Below are 16,030 nucleotides of genomic sequence, written 5' to 3'. Positions count from 1 at the left end.
TGTTTGAATGTCATCCAGACACCTGAATGAAAATAATAAGAAAGTGAATGTTTTTTAGAGTTTGTTTATGCCTTTCATTGAGAAAAGGATGTCAGAAAAGCAGGTGCTTGCCCTACAGGTCTTTCCGTGAGTGCTTATAAAAACAATCCAACGAAACTGACAATAGAACCACAGGGCATTTACGTTCACCTTCTTAATAAACACCATAAAGGAATGAATATGAATGGCCTGGAGCCAGTGTAAAAGAGTTTCAGGACAGATATCGGGCCAGTTCTTGTGTTCCACATTTGTTGATCATATACATCTGATTTTAAGCATTGCTAATCTAAACATTCGGTTTTCTGTGATTTATTGAACATTGTTTTCTGAATTCTGCTGATGAAAATATGTCATCAAACTGATCTAATCTAATTGGCTTACATCGAAATTGGTTTTGTCAAAATTGGTTTTGGAAAACATCAGTTTGAATGAAATTACAAACATTTTATTTGTTTTATAGCTGTCATGAAGTTAGATTAAAACATTTCCAGCTATTATTGAAAATTAAAAGCAATTGTTTGCTTATTGTTGTCATTTTTTTTCTTTTGTGGTGGGCCAAATGTAAGCAGGGCAAGATCTAAACTAGAAAACATTTGTTGGATGTAAAAAAAAAAAAAAAAAAAAAAATTGAGAACCACTGATCTACATTAGTCAACATTTGAAGTGGATCAAAACCTTTCATCAAAGTTGTCCTAAAACCTTCTTCTTAGGACAACTTTGATGAACTTTTTTGATCCACTTCAAATGTTGACTACTATAGATGATGTCCACTCCATAACATGACCCATGGTTAGTTTCCTCCAGTATAAAATGTTTATTTTTGGAGAAAGATATAATTCTTATGTTTTACAAGTCTTGATTTAATCAAAATGTGAACCCACCCTACATCATAAATTTTCAAATGGGCCAAGTCACAGATTGAGTATGTGTGTGTGTAAGTTGCGGTAATTGCATTGACATGTGTGATGTGGTTCCAGATTATGTGGAGGGATGTTCCATTGCCAATATTACATTATAAAGCAGTAACCAAGAGGCATATGTCCGTATGTACATTTAAAGAAATTATAGAGATTGATCTCTCTCACCAGGCTTGATGCCAGAGTCATGCTGTTGTACAGTAAACAGGCACAGCGATGAGAGATTTGCTCACTCTAGCTCTAAGCAGGGTTAGAAAAACAGCCTAAGCACACTATAGTACTTCAGATGGAGTTTCCAGTTTGATTTCCAGCTCTCATTGTTTTACTTCAAGTTGTAGTCCAAAAAAAGTCCAGACAAAACATTAACTTACACAGTAAACTCCCACAAGCTAATAGTCATGCTAATTTCCTAGTTTAGTTTCGGTTTTACTATACACTCTTAAAAATAAAGGTTTGTTGCAGTGATACCATAGAAGAACAATTCTGGGCTCCCTTCAGTGAACAGTTCTTAAAATATATATTTTTTTCTTAGTATGAAGAACATTTTAATAATCTAAATAACCTTTTTCCACTATAAAGAAACTTTTGTGCAATAGAAAGAATCAATAATTGATTATGATTGGTCAGTCACATAATGGCATGCTTTCATTGGTCAAATATTTCTGCATAATAACAACTAAACTCTATAACTGAGCATTGTTCCAGAACAAATTCCTGCATAGCTGTGGAATAATGTGCAGTCTGTTGGGCATAATTGCAAAATAAACCACTTTACAGGGTTAGTTCACCTAAAAATGAAAATAATGTCATTTATTACTCACCCTCATGTCGTTCTACACCCGTAAGACCTTCGTTCATCTTCGGAATACAAATTAAGATATTTTTGATGAAATCCAATGGCTCAGTGAGGCCTCTGTTGCCAGCAATGTCACTGAATCTCTCAAGATCCACAAAGGTACAAAAGACACATTTAAAACAGTTCATGTGAGTTCAGTGGTTTTATATTTATATTATAAAGCTAGATATAAATATCTAGTGACGGCCGATTTCAAAACACTACTTCGAAGCTTTACGAATCTTTTGTTTCGAATCAGTAGTTCGGACCGCATAAACAAAGCCTTGTTTACTGAAATCACGTGACTTTGGCTCTCTGATTCGAATCAAAAGATTCGTAAAGCTTCGAAGCAGTGTTTTGAAATCGGCCATCACTAGATATTGTTGAAAAGTCAAGATTTTGTTTTTTTTGGCACACAAAAAGTATTTTCGTCGCTTTATTATGTTAAGGTTGAACCACCATACTCACATGAACTGTTTTAAATGTGTCTTTAGTACCTTTCTGGATCTTGAGAGATTCAGTGACATTGCTGGCAACAGAGGCCTCACTGAGCCATCGGATTTCATCAAAAATATCTTAATTTGTGTTCCGAAGATGAACGAAGGTCTTACGGGTGTGGAACGACATGAGGGTGAGTAATAAATGACATTATTTTGATTTTTGGGGGGAACTAACCCTTTAAGGCAGTGGTCGCCAACCCGTCGATCTTTATCACTGTTCCAGTAGCTCGTGAAAATAACAGAAATATGAGTACAAAAATACATTGCATTTTTCCAGTCTTTGTACTGTATTTTTGTATTTCTTTTTCTGTTATTTTCGGGAGCTACTGGGACAGTGATAAAGGTAAATAGTCCACATCATGCATGAGTCTGTAAAAGGCCGTTAACAAGAGGCCAGAGACGCTGAAGACGGACGCGAAGAGGAGAAAATTCTGTAGCAGGCAGAGCAGTTGACTGTTCACGATGCTCGAAATATAGGAAGAAAATATAAATATTGAATTGGTTTGTGAGGAGTTATGAATTCATCTCTAAAAGGAATTACTGTCTCCAGAGAAATTTCGATGGAATTTTATTTTCCTCTTACCTCAGAATAATGTAACGTTAGCTAATTATTAGCGCAGTTCAGCTGTTTACAGCGGTAACCAAAGAAACGCTGTATCACTGCTGCTCCATAAGCGCCACCTGCTGTCAGAGAGTGAATTTACGTCTCATTCAGCCTGTTGTTTTTGTTTCATGCTTTTGTGTGTGTGTGTAGCATATAATTTCACAAAGATAAAGTCAGACCGTCATGTTTTTGCTTTAAATCTTGAAGTTAAATCTAATTCAAATGAAAAACAACTGCTCATGCAACGTGTAGCATCTTTGTTTGGATTGTGATTAAAAAGCAGTGGTTCCCTCTAATTTGAAATGGCTATGTATTTTAGTTTATTATAATAGGATAATATTAATAATAAATATCTGCAACCAGTATCAGAATCGGGCAATTTGCTTGTAATAAATACATAAATAAGAATCTAAATTGTCCACGAAAAAAAAAAAATACTAAATACAGTCTGGGCTGTCTTTTTCTATCAAGTAGATCTTGTCTTTCATAAAGGTCGACGTCAGGGATCTTGGGCTTAAAAAGGTTGGTGACCACTGCTTTAAGGTGATACAAGACCTCTCTGCTATCTTTTGGGGTCTTGATTTGGCGTTTATTTTGTGACAATATCCCTTACTTAGTCTAATAGTAGTTTATAAGATATTGGATTGTAGTTTATTGTTATTTGCAGCAACCTCAATCTTACTAAAGTGAACTCACCAGAGACTGTCATTGCAATGTGATTGACAGACATCTGTACTTTTTCTCTCTCACAGGTTCTAAGCCACTGCCGCCACGTAATGTGAAGCTGACCTCGGTGGATAAGGGGTTAAAGGTCACATGGGATTCACCCAGCGAGCTGGACGGACGCCCGGTAGATAGCTACAGCATTGGCTACGGGAAATCCATGAAGTCACTACGCTTTGTCACTGTGGACAAGGACAGACGGTCAGAGTTACTAGAGGACGTAGGTGAGAGCGTAAATCAATCATTCTTTAAATGAAAAGCTAGAGACTCACACTGAGTACTTCAGCACTATGTCAGGCTCTCATGTGCATGTTGTGTTGTTTTAGAGCCTGGAGTCCTGCATTTTCTCAAGATGAGTGCAGAGAATAAGGACGGGATGAGTAAACCTGTCTACAGGGCAGAGACTCCAGGAGGTGTGTGCTTGCCTGTGTGTGGAGAGAGACCTGCATGTTTCTCTATGACTCTCTAATCACTTCACTCTTGTGCATGGATATATAAAGTACAGTATGCGCACAAATCACATACAGTTTGCATGCTTTTAAAGGAATAGTTCACCAAATAATGAAAGCTATGTCATCATTTATTCAGTCTCATGTCATCCAAACATGTATGCATTTCTTTATTTTGTGGAACATATTTGAAAAATGTCTGAGCCAAAAAGGTCAGATGCTTTTCGGACCTCCTCCTTCTTTTGTTTTCTGCAGAAGCTATACAGGTTTGGAATGAGTAAATTATGACAATGTTTTTAATTACAGGTGAATTATCCTTTTAGATATAACATAACAGGAATTCCTCAATGTTTTCAATATACAGTGGCCTCAAAATGGATTTCATTGCACTGGAAGCAAACTGTTCTCAATTTTCTGAACCACATTTGAACTATATTAACTATGGAGATCTATATACACATTGGGGTTTGTAAGATTGTTTAATTTTTTTTAAACAAATCTCTAATGCTCCATTTATTTAAACAGTAATACAGTAATATTGTGAAATATTACAATTTATAATAACCGTTTTCTATTGTACTATATTTTAAAATGTAATTTATTCCTGTGTTGGCAAAGCTGAATTTTCAGCATCATTACTCCAGTCTTCAGTGCCACATGATCCTTCAGAAATCATTCTGATATGCTGATTTGGAACATTTCATATGCTCAAGAAACATTTATTATTATTATTATCAATGTTGAAAACAGCTGTATTGCTAATATTTTTGTGGGAACTGTGATTTCAGGATTCTTTGATTAAAAGAACGTTCCAAAGAACAACATTTATTTGAAATAGAAATGTTTCATAACATTCTCAATTTAATGCACCCTTGCTGAATAAAAGTAAAAACAAATCTTGGAATCTTTCATTCATTTTTAAGTATATAGCTTAACCGTACACATCATTTTAGTGGTCACTGTACGTGGATGTCATTAAATGTCTAAATATACAGTTTTATTGGCCTCATTAATTTAGACTTGTTAGACTCTAGCACACATTATTATAAGGCTTTTACAAGGAAAGTATTTATAACTTTGAGGCTCTCTATGCTTTTTGTTCATGTCACAATATTAAACCAGACTGGATGACTAACACACACTCAAGTGTAGACTGCAGGGTGTAAAGATATATAGTCATTTCTGTTTTCCAAATAACTCCATTCGCTGTTGGCATCTGGTGAGATTTAAATCCCCAAAGATAGAGCATTCATGTGGCCAGTCCTTGTTTTTGTATCCAACCCAGAACTCGAGTCAAGAGCCTCGAGCCTTGTGTTGTGGTAGCCAGTCACTCGTTCAACGTACGCCACATAAATTTTTTCACAATATGTCCATGTCCGTCTCCAACAAACAGGATCTGGGCATATTGCTGCATGTCCCACAGCACTTTCACCAAAACATCTGTCATAATACAAAAGCACATTAATAATCCTGCAAACAGATCATAAATGTTTTTGGCTGAGGATGTTTTTAGCAGAAGTAAACATATCTTGTTTTACAGCTCCCTGTTTTAAGGATAGCTGGTTGTTTTGATTGCGGTGTATGCTACGTTTTTTTTTTTTTTTTTTTTTTTTTTACACCTTTATGTTTTATATGCATGTGTAATTATGTTTTGTCCGATAATTCAATCAAAAAAGTGCCTATAAATAAGAGGAAATTGCTGTAAATGAGTGATATGGTCACATGTGTTTTACTTCTGGGGATGCATGATAAAGCAATGTAATTTTTTTCTTAATAATAAAAAAATCAAGTTAATTTAGACATCACAACATTATAATGTAAAGCCTGAAAAATTGATAATTTGAGATTTTCTAAAGATTACATTCAAAAATATTATATGATAATGAATTATTTTAAAGTTGTCTTTAAATGTAAAAATATGGGAATTGAGCATGTACAATTAAACATCAAATATCTGTCCATAACGATAAATGTAAATAACTCGGCCAATAACCAACATGGTACCGATTTATTGTGCATCTTTATGTGTAACCACACTGCTCTTTTTTTCCTGCAGGGGGAGAGTGGGTGAAACTGGATGGCTTTGCTGTCGAGCCTTTCAACCGATCAACTCCAGGTAGGTTCAATACTTTTCCAGCCTATGATTGATGCACAACAATTTTATGAGGAGTATAACCAAGCAGGTTGCAGATAAACATAAAATAAATTATGAGAATACAATTTTAAGTCAAATCCAACTTACCTGGAATGCATAAAACTACTGCAACTTAAAAATATAGATGTGTCTGTACATTAAATGACAGATTTCACACATGCAGGCTCTATGTTGTTATTCCCTTGAGAAGGATTAGAGTTTGGACGTGTGTTTGGATGCCAGAGAGAAAGACCTCTGATACACCAAGTTCCTGGAAAGACAGTGGCAGCTTTTCAGTTGTAAATTTGTTAAATCAAAGCTTTTATTTCTCTTTTTTATGAATCCACTGAGCCCACTTAAAGCCAAACTTTGTACATGTGAGCCCTCTGAAGGGAAGAAGGAATCCCAGATTTAAACCAAGTGTTTTAGTTTCCTCTAATCTCAAGAGTAAAAGAGATGAAAACACATAAAATGGAGAATCCCACGGATAGAATTACATGTGATCAATGTCCACTCTACCTCTGTAAATATGGTACTGCATAGATTTCATTACAGATTTGGGAATAGACAATATTGATTGAAATCATTTGGATAATTTTCCTGATTGTGGTAACTTACTTGTCATTTACAGAAATGGCATTTCTTTATTATTTTATTCCCTTGGTCTTCTCTTAATGTTGTCCAGTCCATGTTTGTTCTTTGCTATTGCTATTGTCATGATGTTACCATAGCGTTGCTCTAATTTTTCTCTGGCTTTGCCGCTGGGTTAACAAAAGACATATGCTTTGTAACCGTGAATTGGCAAGAATGTGGCAGGAAAAGCTCAATTTTGTTTCACAGCCACCATTGTTGTGCTATCATCTCTTTGTCATCACTTTGGCAGTAGAAATAAGTGGGACTAACCATGTGGAGCAGGTCCACATGTAGCCCAGCTGAGTCCACACATGGACTTGGTAACTGTTGGTCTGGCCCCTGCAACCTGGAGCTTGTTATTGCATCCAGAACCTCACACAGAGAGAGAATTCATAGAGATAATTCGTAAAATCAGCGAACAAATCAGACCTGAGGGGTGGGAAAAGAGAACGATGTGGCATCATGGATCCAGGATATGGACACTGTAAAAACAATGAGCGAGGGAAAGAGTTAGAGAAGGGTGAGCTACTACATCTCACCCCTGTTTCAAGGCCAGTGATATGTGAGGCTGCCTCAGCTGTGTTGGCTGGACTCTCTGAATGTGAAGTGGGAATAAGTGTCTGTTTTTGTGTACAAAGGAAAAGGAGTTGCTGTTACTATCATTTCAGTTCATTTTGAGACCTGACACTTCTTATTAACTTAAGTGTTAATAACGCTGGTATTGAACGAGTGATGCCAGAGCAATCATAAGTTAGTCCTTAAGAGTGCACGGAAGGTTTGCATTTAGCCAAAACCCTCATAAAAAGGCTGAGCTATAAAGGCAATGAAGCTCCTTTTTTCTTCCTTTTAATCTCATTCTTCAATCCTCAAAATGGCCTGAAGTTGGGTGCTTTTGAAACACTGCTTCATGAAGCTTTGAAAAATTTATGAATCTTTAATTTCAAATCAGTGGTTTGCAGCTTGTATGAAATTCGCCAAGTCATGTGATTTCAGCAAATGAAGCTTTGTTACATCATACTGTTTTGAAACTTGTTTTCAAAACATTTAAAAATTCAGATGGCTCAATGCTAGATACCGTTAATTTGGTACTGTTAATTTGGAGATTTTACTGATCTCGGGTCAGTTTTATAATGTAGGTTCATTTTTAATGAATTTATTGAAATTTAATACTTGGGTGTATAATACAAAAAGGAGAATAATATTTAATTGTTTCTAATTGGTTTAGTTTGCCTTTCCCTAACCAATAACACACTAAAACAAAATAAAAGAAATTACAGTCAAAACCAAAAGTTATTCAGACATTTTTGATATTTTTGATATATTATAAATAAAGTAAACTGTGACACATTATACCCAAAAATTCTTCATACAGTGGACTACCAGTAAAATTGATCAAAATTTGGAACCAAAATTTTTCAGACACTTTAACCAGACCATGATTTGCTTAAGTGTTATCTGACATAATTAAGATACATTTTTTTCTGACACAGTTTAACTCTGAGATCTTGTCATATTTTATTACCCTTTTTTTAATCTATAGTGAATAAACTGTATTAATGAATGTAATGTTCAAGGTGTCTGAATAAATTTTGGTTTGACTGTATGTATATACAACCTTTATATTTGATGGTATTTAATTATTTGTAGATTACATTTAATAGATTACACTTTCATGAAAACAACAAGAATAAAGGCCAGATTTACTAAACAGGGCAAATTAGCATGAGACCGCAATTCCCATAAAAGCACTGATGGGAGTGGAAAATTCTGCGTATTATCTACTGACGACATGCAAATTAAAGAACTCAGATGCAGCCAGATCATTTCCATAATGACCAACGCAATCTACCAAGAGCAGCGCAAATTAGTGTCTGATTTCAGACATGCTTTTTTTTTTGGTGGTAAATAATAGTGCAAATACCAGTAAACTGACTAGCGCAAACTTTAGTAAATCACCTTGCATGTATCATTTAAATAATCTCCTCCCATAAATGTTTGCGTCTGAAAGGTAAACTCCTACAAATGCATATGCAATAAGGTCAGCTGCAAAAATAACTGTCTCCACACCTTTTTAAATTCTGATTCTTGACAGTAGTTTTTTTTAATGACAAATAAGGGTTTGTGTTGGTGCAAGCTGTTAGTAAATCTGGCCCTAGGAATCAAAGAGGAAAACATGTTTATTCTTGCCTATTTCTTGGGAAAATCTTTTTAAAGTCAAGATGTAGGCTATTGAAGATATTTAATTTTGAATAAATTGTACTGTACCATTTGTTGACAACCATATAAACCAGGGGTGTCCAAACTTGGTCCTGGAGGTCCACTGTCCTGCAGAGTTTAGCTCCAACTTGCTTCAACGCACCTGCCTGGAAATTTCTAGTATGCCTAGTAAGACCTTGTTTCACTGGCGCAGATGTGTTTTTATTTGGGATTGGAGCTAAACTCTGCATGACAGTGGTCCTCCAGGACCAAGTTTGGACACCCTTGGTTTATATGGTTGCCAACAAATGGTTACGAATGGTCCTAATCCTAATTGCCTAATCATAATCCCCACTCCTAACACCCCCATACCTGATCCTAAACCTACCAATACTAAGGGGGTCAGAATTCGGCACAACACCTGCCACTATCTTGCGTCAAATGGTCACTGACTGACTGGGTTAAAATGCTCCCATAAGACAGACAGATACTATGGATTATGAATATTAATAATAATCAGTATTGTGATATTATGTCAGTGTCCATTTTGTTGCTAGGAATATAGTTTTTACGTTCCCCGTGATAATTTTTCATATATAGCGGAAGCTTGAAGCCAAATTCAAGTACTAAAATAATTTATGATTTAGAAATGTAATCGATACCTTAATTTCACCCTGTTTTCTATAAAGAAGAAGACTTGATTGCTGAACTTTTTAATGCCACACTGGTTAAACTTTCACAATCAGCCTTTAAATTACACACAGACTCTAATGAGGAAGTGTGACTACAACCGATCATCTGAGAATGATTAAAGGAGTGAAAAAAAAGACTGATGGAGAAAGATGGGCTGTTTTTCATTACCCTCTCTGGGATGTACTGCACACCAGAGGGAGAGACAGAGAGATGCGCGTGAAGCAGTGTGTTGAAGGAAAGAGAGGAGGAAGACTGTCTGACTGTCTCATTCGCCTGCCAAGTCCTGTCAGATGGGGGATTACAGTAAAGCAATAAGAGAGAGGAAGTGAGAGTGCACATGACTGTAAACTGTGTGGCCCTGTAACTGTGCTCACTTTAACAAATCTCCACATGTCTTTATTTACCAGTATTTCTTAATGTTGTTTGTTTTATAAAAGATTGCAAACATGAGTCGTCCTCTGTGAAGTACAGTGGGATTTAAAAGTATGAAACCACTTATGAAAATAATTTTTTGCTTTACAAATTATGTGCTTCAGTGCACACAAGGAAATTTGACCTTTTTAAACAAAGGTGTTAACATTGGCAGCATCAAATTTGTGAATTTCTTCTTTAAACATCATAATGTTTCTTTGTTTTACATTTTTCAAAATCCTAAAACTGTGTTTATTTCCATGTTCAAATAAGATTTTGAATCCCAGGTTTTCAGTTTGGACTTTCGGACCCCACTATGTTTGACAATGTAAAATAAACAGTACAGTATTATCACAATGAGGTCATTTCTATTAAAGTCAAGTCAATTCAGGGCAGATGTCTTTCTAAAACACATTTAAAACAACAGACATTTGCCCAAAGTGATATCATAATAATACAATAAGGACAAAGATTATAGTCCATATATCCTTTGAGTTTATTTCTTTGAAGGCATGGAATCTCAGTGATTTTTTAACTCCAATGCCAACATTATTTGTTCTGTTTCTCTTTCATTAGGCAGGATGGTGTCTATAACTTCATCACAGATTAACCCACGACCCCCAACTCAGAGGACGGCACTAGGACAGCAGAGGGCCCCTCAGTCATCCTCGGGACCAGAACCCCCTCATCAAGGAGGACGCCTCCCTCTCCGAGCACAAAACAAACACAGAGTGGACCTCAGCCAGCACCAAGCAGACCAGCGCAATGGTAAAAAGCCGAAACTGGGTAAGGATGTTTGAAGATGGCTAACAGGAATTTCAAGCTGTGAAATAGTGTTTTAGTTTTTACATACTATATGCTTTTAAATCTAAAATAATATTTGCAAACAGCTCAGATCGCATGTCTTCAGTATGTCCCATAGCAGGTAATATGTAATGATACGTGGCCGTATCTGGTATCCCCCTTCTGTTCGTAGCATCTGAGTCCGTCTATGTGGTATCACTGCAGGCACCCAGAGCCCAGGGGAGGAGTGCACCCATCAACCCGGCCACCATGACTAAAAAAGTAACCCCAGGTATATCATAGTGGTGCTAACCAGCACTCCATATTCAGTATTTTACCGCAATCAAACCTATATCAAACTTTGATATACCATTTGTTTATGTCTCTATGTTAGAACCGGAGGTTGTGGATGAAGTAGAGGACATCACAGTTAGAGTATTGTCCCCTCAGTCTGTCCTTATCACATGGGTCGATCCACTTATTGACAAGAAGAAGGAAATACCAGGGGGATCCAGGTAAAAATCAATTATATCATTTTTAGAATGGTTTTAGAATGGTTTGCACTGCATACACTACCGTTCAAAAGTTTGAGGTTAGTTAGATATTTTTATGTTTTTGAAAGAAGTCTCATATTCTCACCAAGGCTACATTAATAAAAAAAAAAATATGGTAATGTGAAATATTATTATAATTTAAAATGAAGGTTTTCTACTTAATATCTTTTAAAATGTAATGTATTCCTGTGATGGCAAAGCTGAATTTTCAGTCTTCAGTGTCACATGATCTTTCAAAATAATTCTGATATGCTGATTTGATGCCCAAGAAACAATTCTTATTATATTGAAAACAGTTGTGCTGCTTAATATTTTTGTGGAAATCTTTTTTTGCAGAATCCTTTAATGAATATATATGAAGGATTGTTTTCAGCTTTAGAATTAATATGTGTGCAGGTATTACACAGTGAAATACAGAGAGAAAGGAGAATCTGCACGATGGGAATACAAAGACACCACTCAGAGACGTCTCATGATTGAAACACTGTCTGCGGACAGCATGTATGAGTTCTCTATTTGTATCTCTCAAGGAGATCAGAAGGGAAAATGGAGTGCATCTGTATTCCAGAGAACCCCTGAATCAGGTTTGTTTTTGCTTCCTGATCTTTAACCCAGATGTTTTGCTTAGTTTGCATTACTGAGAAGCTAAATCCTGATCTTATCTGCAAACTAAAAGGTTTCTGGATATGAAAGTATTCTGTAAAACATAAAGAATGACTAGATTATAATTAAAAATTACTAGAAGTTTTCTTTAATGTGGCTTAAAGCATATTTGTGAAGCTGATTATTTAGAATGTAGTGAATTTAATTCCAATCTGCTATCTTATTGCATATCTGAAAATGTACTAGCTAATGAAGGAAAGAATAAACAAAGGGGTGTTTGTATTGTATTGTACACCTATACAAATACACACACAAATTCAAGTTTTTTTATTTTTATTTTTTTTAACCATGCACCGCCTTGTTCAGTGTAATGTCACTGTTTACTGGCTGTTTGGAATTTTTGTTTGGAGTGATCAGAATGACCTCATTGCTCTGGAAAACATAAAGCTGTCTTTTGTTTCCATCTGAAAAATCCCCAGGCAGAAATAAATTAAGTAAAGTTAAAAAGAATACACAGTGCTACACTATCCCCGAGTTTCACATACAAAGATTAAGCCTAGTCCCAGACTAAAATGCATGTTTAAGCTGTTTTAACTGAAAGTAACTTGCATATATTAAAATATGCCAGTGCCATTGTTTTGTCTCAAGATGCACAACAGCAATGTTTTTTAAGTCACATTTATAAAAGCTACTTAAATGTCCTAATTGAACTAAGGCCTAATCCTGGCTTAGTCTAAGCCCTGTCTGTGAAACTAGACCTACGTTTGTACAATAATTTGTTTGTCATTTCTATTTTTATTTTCTGCCACCTTTGTCTATATAGCTCCCTCTGGCCCTCCAGAAAATTTTCAAGTAAAACCACTTAGAGGAAAAGGTACTGCTGTCACAGCAACCTGGGATCCGCCTGAGCAAACCAATGGGCGAATAAGAGGTAAGACCATAGGGTAGGTAGACTATCAATTTAGCAAGATCCATTTAGACCATAAGAACCAAATATTTGTATTTGTTTATTGTGTAGTGCAACCCAGCATTACTCATTTCTTACAGTTGTATCTGCATATTTAGCTGGGATAGGAAAAAGTATTTTAACATTGATAATATTGTATACAGGTATCTGTCAGCTCTTTCTATTAGTTTTGGAATATGCCCTAAATAAAGAACAGAAAATGTCTTTGGCATTTGGAGAGTAAAACATTACTAATAGTTGACCATATGTCTTCCCTGAAACCACTTTGGGCATTGCCAAAATATATGGGAATGATAAGCCACTTCAGCGTCACAATTTCTCCAGCAGGCGTGCAGAGCACCAGTGTGAAAAGCTAAACCAATACAAATGTACATGTGGAAAACACAACTGTTCCCTGTTCATGGTGAAGGAACTTTCCTCTTTACTGTATTATCCTTGGCCTAGATTTATTGGTTCAATCATTGGTATTCCCAGTGTTCATTGGAAAATATTCAGCTATGGTATCCAAATGAAATTGACCATACTGATTGCTTTGACATCTACTTCCAGAATACATCCTTTCCTATGCTCCAGCTATGAAACCATTTGGCGCAAAGTCAGTTACATACCGTGGCACCACCACCTCTGCTACCATAGATGGACTTATGCCAGGTGACCGCTATATTTTCAAAATTCGTGCAGTCAATAGGAAGGGGCAAGGACCACAGACTAAAGCCATTATTGTTTCAATGCCTGCATGTAAGTATTCCCAACAGATGTTTTCCCCAATAAACATTACAACACTAGCAGCTTTACAGAAACTTGGTTAAGACTGGTATCTCAATTTTGTCTCCAGCCAGCACTACTCACTTAAGGAACACGGACAGCCACAGGACGAGTCAAAGTACGCCCAAGACATCATCCAACAATGAATCAGACAATCAGGAGCCAGATGAGATGGAAGAGTCCGATACTCAGACCACAACTCCAACCACCAATAGGCGGGGGCGCCCTCTTTCTCAGACAAGGTCCTATCACAGCATCTTCTCCTCTGTAAGGGGTTCTGTCAGAAACGGAGGTTCTAGCTCAAGGTCAAACTCACATTTATCTTCAACTCATACCAAAGATAGAGAAGGAAATACAGATGAGGAAGAGAAGCCAACAGACAGTCCAACAGAAGAGGAGATCAGAGCAAATGAGGCTGCAGACACAAAACCAGAGAGCAGTAACAATGTTTCACCACAAACAGAAGAACATTCAAAATACTCATCTGACACTAAAGAATCAAAACCCAACAAGTCTGACTCTTTTAATAAAACATCTGAGGAGAAACGTCCTTCTTGGACCCCTCGCACATCATCAATTGTTGATATTAGCAGATTAAGAAGACCTAATTCTCGAACACATGGTTCTCGATCAAGAATGCGGAGTGAAGATTCCTCGAGCTCATCGCAAAACCAAGAGTCTGCAGCTACAAGAAAGGACCTGACAGCAGTCTCCTATCCTGAGGGAAAGAACTCGTACAACCAGATAAGTGTCACTGACAGGACGCCTTCTGTGATCTCACCTCAGGAAACCAGGCCTGAACCAGCGAAAGAATCAGAATCATCCTTATCCATCTCTTCTTCTCCAACTTCCTCCACAGCGTCATCTTCATCTTCTTCAGTATCTTCTCCATCGTCATCCTTACCATCATCTTCAAGTACAAGAAGGATTTCCTCCACGTCAGGTCGAGTCACAAATTCAGGATCTGGTGCTATGTACCCTAATGGAAGAAGAGTTGGAATTTCAATTAGAGCTCAGAGACTTCAAACAGAAAAGCACAAACCTGATTCATCATCATCTGCTTCTTCACAATCCACACTGCCAACAGGAACCAGCACAAACAATCATCATACATCAAACGAGCATGATACCAACCAAAAGAACACAGAGCTAGACACAACAAAGGATGAACAACCAACTGCCTTTGAAGAAACCAAAAAAAGCCTTTCTGATACAACTAAAGAGGAAAATTATGATAACAAAGAAGAGAAAGGTGATAGTTATGGTTCCACTTCCCATTCTCCTTCAAGGACTAACCCTTCTACAACAGGACGAAGTTCACCCTTTTCATTACCAAACCGAAGTTCTAGGGTAGGTACCGGGAGTCGCAGACAAGATGGCAGAATACCGTGGAGTAGGACTGCCTCATCTGTTGGTGCAGGAAGGCCGATTATTAAAGGATTTCCTTCTCGTTCTGCTGCTGTAAGCTCTCATGACACTAGTGATAAAACCAAAGTTTCACCCACAACATACCCTTCAAAGCATGAGATTGATCCTGTCTCAAATAAACCTGATAGAGAAACAAATCCCAATAATCCCAGTAATAATGAAGCTGTAAAGATTAGCAATGATCATGAAGATGATTATCTTTACGAGGGAAGCAAAGAGACCTTGGAGAGGCAAACCAAAGATGCTGTCTCAACTGCAGCATCTAAAACGACATCAACAGCTGTGAGCGAAGCTCAGAGACATGTCCAGAACTTTGAGAATGAAAGTGTGGATAGGGAACAAAGTAGTACCAATACCAGTTCAAAGTCACTTCCTACAGTTCCCCAAAGAGTCCCTATTTTGGCTTCTAATGGTCGGGTCCGCTCACCTGTGGTAAGTCGTCTGAAAGGGTCACGGCTTCCTAATAGGTTGTACCCAGTACAACACAGAAGATTGGGCTCTGCTTCCACACTAGACACATCATCGTCTGCCTCCTCTCAAAACAGTCCAGCAGAATCACCACTAATCTCAGATCGTGATACAACTGTCGGGAGTAATACTAATGTTAGGCTCACCCCAGGTTCAGTTTCTCGCTCTTCTCATGGGCTGTCTGCTGGCGAACGCTCTAGTGGGAATATATCTCCTGAGTCTCGGAATCCAGTGATGGGATCGAGGCTGCGGTCACTTTCTAAGGAAAACACCCCAGTCAATGGATTTAAACCAAGTTATGGAAAAGGTAAACATTATGTTGTCTGCA

At 37.1% G+C, this 16,030-nt stretch overlaps 1 protein-coding gene and 1 long non-coding RNA gene across 3 annotated transcripts in view; one reads left to right on the top strand and one right to left on the bottom strand.

Moving 5' to 3' along the window:
* fndc1 (fibronectin type III domain containing 1) overlaps nucleotides 1–16,030 on the top strand; it is a 38,851-nt gene that overhangs the window by 2,440 nt on the left and 20,381 nt on the right. Inside the window, exons 2-11 of one of the 2 annotated variants that reach the window (XM_048206866.1) lie at nucleotides 3,648–3,842; nucleotides 3,945–4,031; nucleotides 6,124–6,183; nucleotides 10,711–10,920; nucleotides 11,111–11,209; nucleotides 11,312–11,432; nucleotides 11,868–12,055; nucleotides 12,898–13,005; nucleotides 13,591–13,779; nucleotides 13,877–16,009. In XM_048206866.1, the coding sequence (XP_048062823.1) occupies nucleotides 3,648–3,842; nucleotides 3,945–4,031; nucleotides 6,124–6,183; nucleotides 10,711–10,920; nucleotides 11,111–11,209; nucleotides 11,312–11,432; nucleotides 11,868–12,055; nucleotides 12,898–13,005; nucleotides 13,591–13,779; nucleotides 13,877–16,009 (3,390 nt within the window). The remainder of the gene's footprint in view (nucleotides 1–3,647; nucleotides 3,843–3,944; nucleotides 4,032–6,123; nucleotides 6,184–10,710; nucleotides 10,921–11,110; nucleotides 11,210–11,311; nucleotides 11,433–11,867; nucleotides 12,056–12,897; nucleotides 13,006–13,590; nucleotides 13,780–13,876; nucleotides 16,010–16,030) is intronic. The other variant, XM_048206868.1, reaches the window with a different exon arrangement.
* The window catches only part of LOC125278080, a 37,325-nt gene continuing 26,167 nt past the window's right edge, over nucleotides 4,873–16,030 (bottom strand). The window contains exons 3-4 of the long non-coding RNA XR_007187044.1: nucleotides 6,310–6,472; nucleotides 4,873–6,205 (exon numbers count right to left, since the gene is read on the bottom strand). This is a non-coding gene — a long non-coding RNA (uncharacterized LOC125278080). The remainder of the gene's footprint in view (nucleotides 6,206–6,309; nucleotides 6,473–16,030) is intronic.

This window comes from Megalobrama amblycephala, linkage group LG11, assembly GCF_018812025.1.
Source record: "Megalobrama amblycephala isolate DHTTF-2021 linkage group LG11, ASM1881202v1, whole genome shotgun sequence".
Lineage (NCBI taxonomy): Eukaryota > Metazoa > Chordata > Actinopteri > Cypriniformes > Xenocyprididae > Megalobrama > Megalobrama amblycephala.
Note: the sequence above shows the minus strand (reverse complement) of the source record. Positions and strands in the feature narration are given on the sequence as shown.